The sequence below is a fragment of the Mobula hypostoma genome, chromosome 9, assembly GCF_963921235.1.
Source record: "Mobula hypostoma chromosome 9, sMobHyp1.1, whole genome shotgun sequence".
NCBI lineage: Eukaryota > Metazoa > Chordata > Chondrichthyes > Myliobatiformes > Myliobatidae > Mobula > Mobula hypostoma.
In genome coordinates this window covers 39,040,359-39,053,563 of record NC_086105.1, presented here as the reverse complement: position 1 = coordinate 39,053,563, position 13,205 = coordinate 39,040,359, and the positions used below count along the sequence as shown (strand labels likewise).

The following is a 13,205-nucleotide window of genomic DNA, read 5'->3' as shown; positions in this document are numbered from 1 at the left end:
GATGGATATTTTGAGCAAACCAGCATGAAGGTGATTTATTGGTTGCTGCAGGGGGCATTAACCTGAAAGTGCTAAGTAGTTTGTTTTATTGACTGAAGTGCCAAAAGGAGTAAGTTACTGGTCTTGGGGATTTTGAATCATTAAAAAATGTGTTCCAATACTGCTTTGGATTACATGAAAAATGATGTAATTTTTCCGGAATGTCATTTGTAGTAACATCACGTAGTTCCTTTACTTGTAGCCAGCATTATTTATTTTTTGAGGGAGAGCAGTGCTATAAATGGAATGCCTTTTGAAACTGGTACTCATTATGAACAAATACTCTCACATCATCAATAACGCAATCAATTGCAAAATAAAATTTGATCTCAGCCGATCAGATTCAACTGGGTTAAATTATACTAGTGATATTTTTGTTCCAGTTTATATACAGTACACTCTTGAGTTTAAATATTCAATGCCAAGTTGTGGCAAAATCTTGACACTTCAATTAACAAACAACACCAAGTACAGAGAGGCCCAGCCCATGCAAAGAAAAGGGTGACTTTAAACTCTCCAACCGAAAATCAAGCTAAAGCCAATTTCCTTTTTGACCCAGAGTCTCCACGGAAGACCTTGGCAAAACACTTAATGCAGATACCTTAGTCAGTCATCCACTTGAGTGGGTGGAAGAGCCAGCTACCTTGTTTTGGGAAAGTCACTGCTGGCACCTTGTGTGGATGAGTGGAGAGTGGTCATTAGTGTGAATATGGGATCTACTGGATAGCAGAAACTCTGACTTTTCCTCTTGGGTACACATTTCTGACCCAAGTTTTCTTGGGAACAAATTTCTGCCAAATTATACATAGTGAAGCAATCCTTCACAACCTCAGCAACAATGTCACAAAGTGATTTTGCAAGAACCTTAGCAAAGATGTTTTATTTATAATGACATAGAAGAAACAATTCAAGCCCTCAAGTCGATGCAAACTCGCAGCAGAGCTATGCCTGCAGTTCAAAATCTCCTCTTCCTATATTTCTGCAACTTAATCTCATGCAAATACTCCTCTTTGAATCTTTAGCCATCAATCTATGAGAAAGGCAATTTAAAGTAGCCAATTAACCTGCAATGTCTTCTTTGGGATGTGAGAGGAATCTGGGACACTTGTCAGAAACACATATGGTCACATGGTGAACATGCAAACACCACTTGGATTGAAGCCGAAATCAGGATCAAACCTATTTCCCTGGAGCAAAGGGGCAGCAGCTCTGATCATTTCAGCCCTGCCTCACTCTCACATCAATGGGAAAATATACACCCACGGTGAAGCAGATACAGATTTGAAAGGGCATCCAGAGGGGAAAGGGAATATAAAGCCTCCAGTGGTTGAGCAATTGGACTCTGAGCTAGAATTTGCAGAGCACTGATTATAAGGCTGAAGGAGTGATTTAAAAAGAAATAAAAATGTTGAAACAACAGTTCACTTATCTTCAGCGATGTTGTAGATTATGGAGCATAGGAGGAGTGATAGGTGAATGGGGATCGATTTTGGTGAAAAATGGGCGGCAGAAATTTGGGTGGCCTCAGGGCTGGACATGGAGGGCACTGGAACAGTCAAGCCTACAGGTTACAGAAGCATGAATAGGAATTACAGCAGCAGATGAGTTATTGTATTCTTCCATCATTGTCACAGTGATTGCCTGGGGAAGCTGAGGAAGACAGTTTCTTTTGATAATGTTGCCAAAAGACAGCCTGGAAAAGTGAAATAAGATCGGAGGGACCAAAGTGATAGTACAAAAATATGAAGTGTAGGTTATTCCTTGGCAGTGATGGATGTGATGAATAATGAAACCAGAGAAGTACAGTCCTATGCAGCTGGATAATACTAGAGAGAATAGTTAATCAATTATGTCAAAGAACTGCAGACTTTTGTGGAGTCATACAGCATAGTAACAGGCCTTTTGGCGTAATTTATCCATTCTGGCTATGTTGATTAGTGAGCTAGTCCCATCTGTCCATTGCCTTCTAAAACCCTCCTATCCATGTACATATCTAGATGGCTTTTAAATGTTGCTAACGTGCCTTCCTCAACCATTATTTCTGGGAACTCATACAAAATATGCACCACCTTTTGCAGGAAGAAGCTGTCTGTGATGTCCCTTATAAATCTCTTGCCTCATCTTGAACCGAGGCTATCTTGTTTTTAGCATTCCTTCTCTGTGCTTTCACCATCTCTATGCTCTTCATGAACTTATATACCCCTATCAAATCACCCATCAACCCCTTACATTCCGAGGGATAAAGTCCTAGTCCACAGAACCTCCTCTAATAACTCTGGTCCCCTAGTCTAGGCAAGTTAAACATGAAGGGCAAGAAGCAGGTAGTACCTTTAACCAATATTACATATTGGTTCTCTTTTGGATCCATGAAAGTGATTGAAACCTGATCAGAGCAATTCAAACAAAGAGTTCTATGCCCGTGGGCATATTGGGAGAGAAATAAGGAAAAACAGTACTGTCACTGCAGCCTGTTACGATGTCAGGGTTTCCCATGGATGGCATAAGACACTAATTAACTTGTCTTATCAAGGTACTCTTTGAGTTAAGCAACTAGCTCAGTCAGATAAAAAATACAGTATAAAGACTCCATTCATGTAGTTTCAGTGGGAATTATATGAAAATTGGGGACTAAATGTAGTTTATCTACACACCTACCCTCTTCCTTCAGCCAGGGTGTGTTAAAGGTCCCCTAGGACATACTAATTCCATCATTTTGGACAAGATTGAAACCAGTAAACAAAGGACAAAAGAACAGCATGTCAACATAGTATATGTCTCAGTCTACCATCCATTACTGAAAGCTTGTATTTGAATCAAAAAATTAACGAGTGCTTGAAATAAAATGTTGGATCGAGATTTTATTGGACATGGAACTGGTTCTGCTCCAACATAATTCCTTTGCTGGAATTACAAACTAAAACTGTAATCCCCAAACCATCCTGGTTAGCTTGTATTAATAGTTGTCTAGCTTTTGGGTTAGCAATAGATGTGTATATTTTAGAGGAATGTAAGCAGCAAAAATTAACACTTTGAAGAATACCTGAAGTATGTTATCACTGAAGCATTCTTAAGATGGTGAGAAACTTACAAAACAAAATTTTATGAGACCATAGATATGGGTAAACTAAGAACAATGAACTTATTAACCCAGTCATATTCTCTGTGCTTTTATTTTGTGCCAAATCGTACATGTTGCTTGTGTTTCAGTAATACATATACATTGAATGAGGCAGAAATTATCACATCTTTCTTGTTTTAAATTGGGAAGCAACAATTAAAACAAAAACACCCCTAATGTTACTGATCTTCTATCAACATAGCTACTTGATCTGCTTTGGATTACCAACATTTTCTATGTTTAGATATAGGATTGTGATTGGCATTTGCAAGGTATTCCCTGGCCAGGAGTTCCATCCATGAAAAACACTGGGATCTGTGACTATTGGATTACAATTTTATAGCATGTAACAGTATGTTGCCTTGAACTTTCAATCAACTCCATTTCAGGACTTTTCTCTTACTTGATGTATTAAGTTGCTTGTTAACTTCTGCATTAGGTAGCTCACATCTTCAAAATGAAAGTCTTTAAACTTTGTGGAACTTCCCTTTTTGAGCCTGGATCTTTGTACAGAATATGGTAAAGGTGTAGAGGAGGGTGAAGCAAGTTTATTAACGCTCCTCAGTGGATGTGCTGAGGCTAGAAATAGAGTACTGGAGTGACACAGCACAGAAACAGGCCTTTCAGCCCATCATGTCCATGCTGATGGTCCATGCTAGGTTTGTTTTTCCTTTATTTAATGAACTGCATCATCTTTGTGCCCATTGATGTATGTACTACTGAAACAGTGGTCAGAAACTGTAAGTACTGCTGTTTCCAAATGTCAAAGAATTCCTTCTGTTCATGACGCCTTGCTTGGAAACTGAGCAGCTGTAAATCTGAAGGTCTCTTGAGCAAACAAAAATTTATGTGTGTGAAATGTTGACACTCCTGTGTACAATGGTGAGCCATGGACTCTGTGCACTAGTTAAGTAAAGAGACTCAACTGTTTTCATATGCGCTGCCTACAATGCATTCTAATATTCATGTAAAGGATAGGCTCACAAATACTGATCAGCTGGATCTTGCATGTACATTGCTCAGGCACTGATGCATTTAATGGATTGAGTTCAGTCACCAGATGAATTTTGGGAATGTTCCCAAAAGAAACTTCCCTTGGAAAACTAGCTCAATTGTTAAACAGGTTCCAATATTTAAACACGAGGAAATATTTATGCTTCAAATAAATCTAAAAGAAGGACCATATGGGGCTGGAGCCTTTATTCCTTGCATGAAGGTATGCAACAGTGATTTTAATCACTGGATGATGATATTTCTTTTCTTCAATTTTAGATATCGATGAGTGTTCCTTTGAAAGGACTTGTGACCATATATGCATCAACTATCCAGGAAGCTTTGAATGTTTGTGTCATAAAGGCTATACTTTATACGGACTGACTCATTGTGGAGGTTCGTTCAATATGATGGGTGTTATTGTAAATCACATGTTCTGCCAATAATAAACTGTAGCAGTAGTAAGTGACATCCCATATATTGAAGTACTGTAAAGGTGAAATATGGCACCAAACTGTGGATCAAAGGCTAGACAACGCAATATGAGATTATAGTTGTTAGAAACCTACAATAAATTTTTTCCTCTGTTACTGAAGAAGGAGCTATGCTTTCAGTTGGTTGGGGATGGAGTGGAGATTAATACAAGAAAATAGAGGGCCTTGTCTGTAATCAATGTCTCATGGGGAATGACTGAGAAATTTGGGTAGTGCTTTTAAAAAGGCTGGGGAATGTGCTATGATGGACTGACAAGAGTATGCAAAAGGCACAAAAAAGATTTAATCTGGTCTGATGACAATTGAGAGCAAAGGTAGGAATTGTGGCATCTCTGGTTGTAGTGGGAGGTAAACAAATGAGACACTGATTTATCATTGGAAATGGAGGTAAGAGAAGAAGGAGTTAAAAGCATAAGGTAGAGCACAGGAGATGATTTTGGATAAGATGAAAACTGAAAAACGGCCATATTAATGGGTGTTTTAAATGGTATACCTAGTTATTTAGTTTCACTGTAGCACCAACATGGTAATGATTTAATTAATAGACCTAGAATAATACCTTTTAGCTATGTTCAAAGAAAATATCATGTTTCCTTTTACAAACTAAAGTGTCAGTATAGATTTTATAATTAATAATACAGGAATTTTATTCTCACACCACAAGTAATAATTCTAGCCACCATAATGTATTTTCTTGCCTTCTCAGATATCGATGAATGCAGTATAAATAATGGGAGCTGTGATTATGGTTGTATTAATACAATGGGAAGTTATGAGTGTGTATGTCCTCCTGGGAAGAAATTGCATTGGAACAAAAAAGATTGTGCTGGTGAGTATGACTTTAGAAATAATGATGGCAAGGTGAGAGCCTCTTAAAGTTAATTTGAGCAGAATCCACATGAAAAAGGAGCAATGCACTTTAGTGTCTAAGTTTTTCAGTTCTAATTTTACAGAGAAATTTTTGTGCACTGAACTTTTTAGCAGCAGCAGCAGAATACATTTCATAAATGCAATAGTCTGGCTTAAACTTGCCATGAGCTGTATACTGTATGCATGTCAGACTTTTTCATTCTTTGTTCTAATAGCTGCCTTATAAGAGTCTTAACTTACTTTACTCAGTAATTTTTCAACAGATTTTTAATTTATCTGTGTGGCTAAGATAAGACACTAGAAATATGGGGTAGAATAAATATTTATGGAGCAATTTTGGGAATACATGTATTTAAATTAATTTTGTACTTTAATAGTGGTCTATACTTCTTCATTTTCAAAGGATCTTTCAGAGATCAAACTTTTTTAGTACAGAATAAAATGTTACTGGCAATGCCCCTAGGCTTCTGTGAGGTGAATACAAGCTGTCTTGAGTAAAGCTTCTGAAGTGATTTTTCTGTTGGGGGATGTCTAAGATTTGCTCAGCACCTCACTAAATTGGCACTGATGAAAGCAGGAAATGGTGAATTTGAAATTCCAACCTGCCATCCAGAGTAGATTAACGTTTTCTCATTTTACACCTTTGTTCCCATAGGCAAGAGTACCGACCTTCAGCTTGACATCGATCTTTTTGCTATCTAAATGTGAACTGTGGAAGCTGACAGGCTGTTTACCTACAGAAGGATCTCTAATATGCTATAGTCTTCCCCTGTATCTGGGCTTGTACTTTCATGGCTTTAGATAGTTCTCTGGAAGAAGAAAAGCACAATTTTAATGTTCTTATCATTGTCTTGCCTAACTCAGCTCAGATCATATTGAGGGACCAATATGTAAAGTCGGATTCCTCTGAGTCTTGTAATGTTTCTTTCCCATCAATAAGTTTATTTTGATGGTTTCTGCTGGAATAAAACACATATAATGTTCAAAAGAAAGTGAAGTAAAATAAAATTTGTCACAACTGATAGTTCCATATTTAAACAAAAAGCACGTTGTGAATGTTCACATACTGTAGTGATATATGACATCCCACATGATGTGTTAGATTCGATCCCTTTGAGGTGAGTTCAAATTAAACCTAAAGTATCATGAATGTATTATCTATCTGTCACAGGTACTCTTCAGCACTCAGGTCTCAAAACTTAATTATTTCTGTACAAACTTAATTCTATACGAAATGTTTTAGTGGCAATAAATTGAAGTTAGCAGTGTCTACATCCAGGGTTCAGATACAGTACTTCAGTCATCTTGAGAGCTAAACTCAGAACCATGAAAATAAACACCTGCTCCTTTTACTCACTGCTAGGGCTGGAATAGAGTGCACTGTTACAGTAAATATAATGAACAGGAAGCTTGGACATTGTGGTCATTCAATCTGAGGGGGTCATTCAATCTGAATGCTATTACTGCCCACCTCTAGAAGTGTCAGCGTCCTAGAAAAATACTCGCTCTCTTATCTTTTCCACCAGCCTTTCCAATTGATTCCATTGCTTTTTTCAACACTGAAATAGTTGCCCCACGTATTGGATTGTTTTGCATTCTTCTTTGTTCTAGTCAGTCTCAAAATCGGGGACAGGAAAATCTGTGGTAGATGGGCTTTGCCTGAATGATTGGTCTGTCTTTAATTTTCAGTAGTCAAACTGTAAAGTGTATTGGAGCAATTTCAAATCAGCACAATTGTGCTTCTAATTATTTGGTAGATGGTATGTAGGGATATGGAGAATGTCACATTGGTATAGTGTCCACACAAGGTCTGAAAAATTCTGGGGAAGAATTCAGCTTTGGTTAGTAGCTCCTAGATGCCCAACAGTTTTATTTTATCTTTGCAAATTCTTTATGCCTGATAGTAATGAAAACTTTAAGCAAGAAGTATTACATTTCCTTCTACTGACATCATATACTTTGAACAGCATTTATGTTTTAATAAGAAACAGTGAAGTGAAATTGATCAACAAAATGCCAAAAAAATCAGAACTTCCAAGTTAGTATATATACAAAGCCTCAGTGCATAGATTAGAGGGAGAAATGGAGAAACAAATCGATTAAATTTGTAACTTGCTTTTTATTTTAACAAGCAAAATATCATGTACTCTGTTTGGTTTCACTATGTTATTGTTTATCTTTCAAAGCCATTATGGTTTTTGAGGAAGTCTATTGCCTAGTTAATTTCACTTTGTTATTTTTTTCACTAATTGTTAGACCTTTTGATAGCTTTCAAGCCAAATGTCATGCACCTTGCAACAGAATGTAGAAGCCATCATCTTAGCAATAAATTGGCAACATTCAAAAATGATTATAATACATGGCTTTTAAGACAGGTATGTAGAAATCTTGAAGGAGTAAGATGAAACGCAGGGAAAGGGATACAGAAAGATCATGCATTAATCACCAATTTTCCAGCTGTATTATCTTTTAATCACCACACTTTAAAATTATTATACAGAACACCATGAAGCAATTCAATTGTCTAAGGTACAAGCAATCACTTAACAATGTTGAATGGTTTTCTCTACAAAATGTGCAGCTGAATCAAAATCTATAATAAGCAAGTTTTCTGACCCGTCAAAAGTGCAACATCATCTTTTGAACTATAAAACATTACCTGCCATTTTAGTCCCATTTGAAACCAACAAATCTGTGATGTGTTGATGTCAGTTGTTACATTAAACAATCCGAGATCCTTTATTTTTATGGGAATTTTATCATCTTAGCCTTAAATGTTTGCATTGCAAGATCTCTTCCTGATTGTTAACTATCATTAAAGGATTTATTCTTAAACATCTTCCTATTTCTACTTCACAAGATGTTTCTGAGATTTTATCCAAAGTGACTTGTGAATAAGCCTGGGAAAATTAACTGTACTGAAGGTGCTAATATATGCAAGTTATTTTATCATGTGTGACTCAGAGATATAGCAAATTTTGATTCAATATTCAGAGTGTTTTCCATCTCTCCAATGAGACATCATGTAACAATCGCCTGTAAAGACATTGTTTCTCAGCCTTTTCAGTTGCCGCAATCTGTTATGGTGATTAACACATCGACCATTTCTCTCTTTATAATCAATATTTCTTTCTCCCTCAGAGACGGTGAAATGTCTCCGAAATTCAAAGGTTGCACGTAAAGTTCAGCTGATCTGCAGTAAGAGCAGAGGAGTAGAAAGCTGCTCTCTGTCTTGCCCATCAAAGGCACTCTTTGTGGCAGGTCAGCATTCCATCTGTAAAGATATGTCAATACCATTGTGGGGAGAAGTGGGTAACTCTGAAAGTGGGCCTTGAAAAATGCATTGAATTGTTGATACAAAAGGCAGGTTATCAAATGAATTTACTTTATTTAATTGCACATGTAGGATGATAACGAAGGAGAGCTTTGTAGGATTAAGTACTTAGAATAATAATTTATCTGACCAAATAGTATACAAATAGTAAAAATCGGAATATCAATGCTACCAGTTCTGAAAATGCAAGGCATTCAATAATTAACTTTATGTCCATCATTGTCTATTAATTTTTAACAGTGGTAAGTGGTACCAACTGTTGTGTTAGGTGAGGCAAAAGTATTGTGACATGATTTATGGTGAACTGACAAAGCAGGTAAGACAAAGCAGCACTAACACCAAGTGAGTAATCTGGAACTTGAACAGTGAATTCTACCTCCACTAAAATAAGGTTATTAGCTCACCTTTCTATGAAGCAATGCTCTCACTATACATGTCTCTAGCCATCAACCTCCACCACCCCATGCAGAAAAAAGTGACTTGCAATCTTAACAGCCTCTGTCCTAGGAATCTAGCCTTCATTTCTCATCACATCCTCCCTAAACTATTCCATCTCCCAACTTAGCTCAGCAGGGTTGGAGAAACAACTGCAGTCATTAAAAAGATTGGCCCTTTTCCTTTCTCACCAGGTGTTGTCAATTTACAACTCTCATCCTAAACTCCCTATTTCCTGTTAGTCTCCTTTCCTCCAGTTTCAAAGTCCTTTCCACTAAAGGCTAGTTATTCTATGCCTTAACCACTCTACTCTCATTTCTGGGTTCTCCATGCTCTGCACCTACTTTCTACTGAGATATTTATACCAAATATCAGCATTTGTATTTTGGGATATCATAACGTGTTATAAACAAAATCTCCCTCATTTCAGTGGAGTATCACAGTACCTCTTGGAATCTCAAATCTCCTTGTTGAAATTTTCTTTCACTCACCAAACACTTCTTTTAGAAAGAACCTTTGCACTCACTGACACAGGGAAGATGTCTGACTTTGCTAAACAATAGATCGGGTTATCCTGATTTTCTTTCTGGCATCACCACCTGTAGATGCATTTGTCTGGCCTTGCTGTATCTTGTGCTCACTCACAAAGTTCCACAGTGACTGGTCCATAGCACATCTGCGTAGAGGCAAAGTTTCCAAAGCATTCTTGGCAGACAGTAAAACCATTTATCAAATTGTCCATTAATATTGGAAGTGGGCATTTGAACACATTTGAAAACTATTAACATTGATGTTAGTAATAAAGAAAATTAAAACATTTATCATAATAATATATAAAAACTGGTAAAATATTAGCAACGTTAAATTAAGGTAATTATTTTTTAACTTGCCTTCCCTGTCACCTTTGAAACTTATACTCTTTAAACCATGTTGAAATAAATCGGAATCCTGTAAAAGGTTTCACCTCGTACAAGTCCTTTGTGGTAACTGTATAAATGACATTGTCCTCTACCATCCGCATGTGTAACAGAATATACTCTGAGCTGACCACTCCTTACCCCGCCCCACCCTCCCAAATGGTAATGAGTTCTGGACATCCATGCGTCATTTTAATGTGGAAGTCTGGAATTTACTTCATTTTCAGTGTCAGAATACCAGCGGTTTCACTGCTGTCCACAGCCATAAATCTCCCAACCTTTAAGAATTTATCAAACTTTTCAGAAGTGCCTAGTGCGGGAATGTATTAGTATTGACAATGTGACAATGTACGTGTGTGAAATAGTGTCTGCACTGATAGAGGAACAAATCTGCTTATGGAGTTAATAGAATGAACATCATGAGTGTGTAGCGGTACTCTAATAAAAAGCACGTTGAACACGACATGTTACACATCATTTAGTGGTCTCACTGGTAGTGAATTTGTTGTTTTATTTGGTAAGTAACAAGAAGGTGTCATGCTTTTTGCCGTAGTATCTTATTTACACTTCTCATAAAGATATATATATGTATATCTTTGGAAAAGAGTAAACGGCCGACGTTTTGGGCCAAGACCCTTCACCGGTACTGGAAAAAAGATGAGAAGTCCAGTTTTTTCCCAGTCCTGATGAAGGGTCTCGGCCCAAAACATCAGCTGTTTACTCTTTTCCATCCATGCTGCCTGGCCTGCTGAGTTCCTCCAGCACTTTGTTTGCGTTGCTTCGGATTTCTAGCACCTACAGATTTTCTCGTATTTGTGATATATATATATACTTATGCTTATATAAGTAGAAGCAGGTCATGAATAATTGAATGTTAATACTTAACACTGTATAAATGTACTTAAAAAAACATCTAAAATGCACTTGAGAAGGACTATAAATAGGGTTAAAGTGCTGTCTGATTTAGTTATTGTTGGCTTGTTGAGATTAGTAAGGTAATCACTGAGATTCAAGATCTCTACTAGTTATAATAAATTTCCCAGCATAACACAGGGAGATTTTTAACAACAAGGTTTGTGATACATTTAGATGTTTTCTGAATAGTTTGCAATCCCCTATTAAGACAGCAGTTAATGAACAATGGGCCTGATCATGGTGATTATCTCCATGGAACAGTCAGCTTGTTGCAGATTCCAGGTTTGCACACTCTTGACTTCAACATCCACATATTGAAAGATGAAAGCTGATGACAGGTACTGAGTTCAAGGGCAGAATTCAGCTGTGCTGAGCTACGCGATAGGTGCTTATGACGTCAAGCCCTTCTACTTTACGCTCAGGGTGTTCGACATATGTAGTGCAGCTGAACTCATTTTAAATAGCATATCAGTCTGGATTGAAAAGGAATATGAAAGTGAGAGGTTTCTTTTATTTTTTTTCTTTCTTGGAAGTAAGATTCATTGGAGATATGCAGGGCAAGTTTTTTGACACAGAGAGTGCTGGGTGTCTGGAATGAACAAGACGTGAATTTTTTTTTTAGAACTAATCTTGATCTATCTGGAAATCAACAAAAATGTTATTGATTTTGTACCCTGCTTGGTGTTTTCTTTTCACTCACTTTTAGTCTCATTTCTTTCTTATTCACTTGTAGAAATAGGATTTGTCATAATTTTCTTTGATATCAATTACATTGTTGTATAGAAGCTGCATTGGGAAAGTCAGGCAATTCTATCAGAATTTGAAAGTAATATTAATTGTTTTTAGTAAAATAAATTGTTTTACAAATAAAAGCTTAAATCTTTCAAAACCCAAACATAGCCAATACAACCAAGCTGAGAAATCCTTATCTAAAATATGTAGGGGTGGTGGTTAGAGGGATATAAACCAAATGCAGGGACATCATCATCAGCATGGACTCACTGGGCCAAGACCTGTATTGTGCTGTATTGCTCTATGCATGTTTTTCTATAAAGTTCAATTTCTATTTACAGATCTGTTAGAAAAAACTGATTCACTGTTATTATCCATCTTACTCTCATATACAATCTTTATCTTCCTTTAGATTCTGAAAACAGCTATACTTTCAGTTGTGGCGTTCCAATACAGCCAACCAAAGGTTCACAGAAACGAAATGCAACTCTCCCCAGCTGTGCAGGTAACTGACTCACACAGGACCTAAATGAAATTGGATATGGCGTGCACTGCTGCAATGTTTTTTATTCCTGGGATGATTAGTATGATTGCTAGCAACACACATCAAAGTTGCTGGTGAACGCAGCAGGCCAGGCAGCATCTCTAGGAAGAGGTACAGTCGACGTTTCAGGCCGAGACCCTTCGTCATTATGATTGCTAAACTGTCTTGGAACGGCATTTGTTTTTCTATTTTGGTCTCTCAGTGATTCTGATCAGGCATCTTTATTAATTTATTTGTTAATGCAATCCAAAACATAGCTGACAAGCCCAGTACTGATGCCCGTCCCTAGTTGATGGTAAGCTGCACCTTTGAACTACCAAAGTCCTTCTGGTATTGGGTAGGAGATCCTTCACATTCCTTCGGTGGCAGTGAAGGAATGACTTGTTTCAAGACACTTGAGAGTGGAGACACTTATTTTGTATTCACTGACCAACACACCTCACCCAGGGGCTTCAAGATTCCTGAGGCAAAGCCAAATGCTGTCAGTACAGTGTGGAACTGCTAACTTTGCTCCAGGAAATCCAGGCCAGAGGTGTGCAGTCCTAGTTGTAGTCAAGGAATATCTAGCAGGACATTAAGTAAGTACTTAAAGCACAAATATACAGTGCTGAGTTGCCCTTTGAGCCAAACCGCCCCAGCAACAATTTACAATGATCACTTAACCTACCTGGTATGTCTTTAGACTGTGGGAGGAAGCCAAAAGACCCAGAGAAAGCCCACACATTCCACAAGGAGGACATCCAGAGACTCCTTGCTGAACAGCACTAGAGTTGAACTCCAAATTCTGGAACTCCTTGAACTGTAACAGAGTTAA

At 37.4% G+C, this 13,205-nt stretch overlaps 1 protein-coding gene across 2 annotated transcripts in view; it reads left to right on the top strand.

Annotated features, from left to right (window-relative positions):
• scube1 (signal peptide, CUB domain, EGF-like 1) overlaps positions 1–13,205 on the top strand; it is a 273,608-nt gene that overhangs the window by 221,603 nt on the left and 38,800 nt on the right. For both annotated transcript variants that reach the window (XM_063058118.1, XM_063058117.1), the window contains 4 exons: positions 4,430–4,546; positions 5,351–5,473; positions 8,656–8,775; positions 12,260–12,352. In XM_063058118.1, the coding sequence (XP_062914188.1) occupies positions 4,430–4,546; positions 5,351–5,473; positions 8,656–8,775; positions 12,260–12,352 (453 nt within the window). The remainder of the gene's footprint in view (positions 1–4,429; positions 4,547–5,350; positions 5,474–8,655; positions 8,776–12,259; positions 12,353–13,205) is intronic.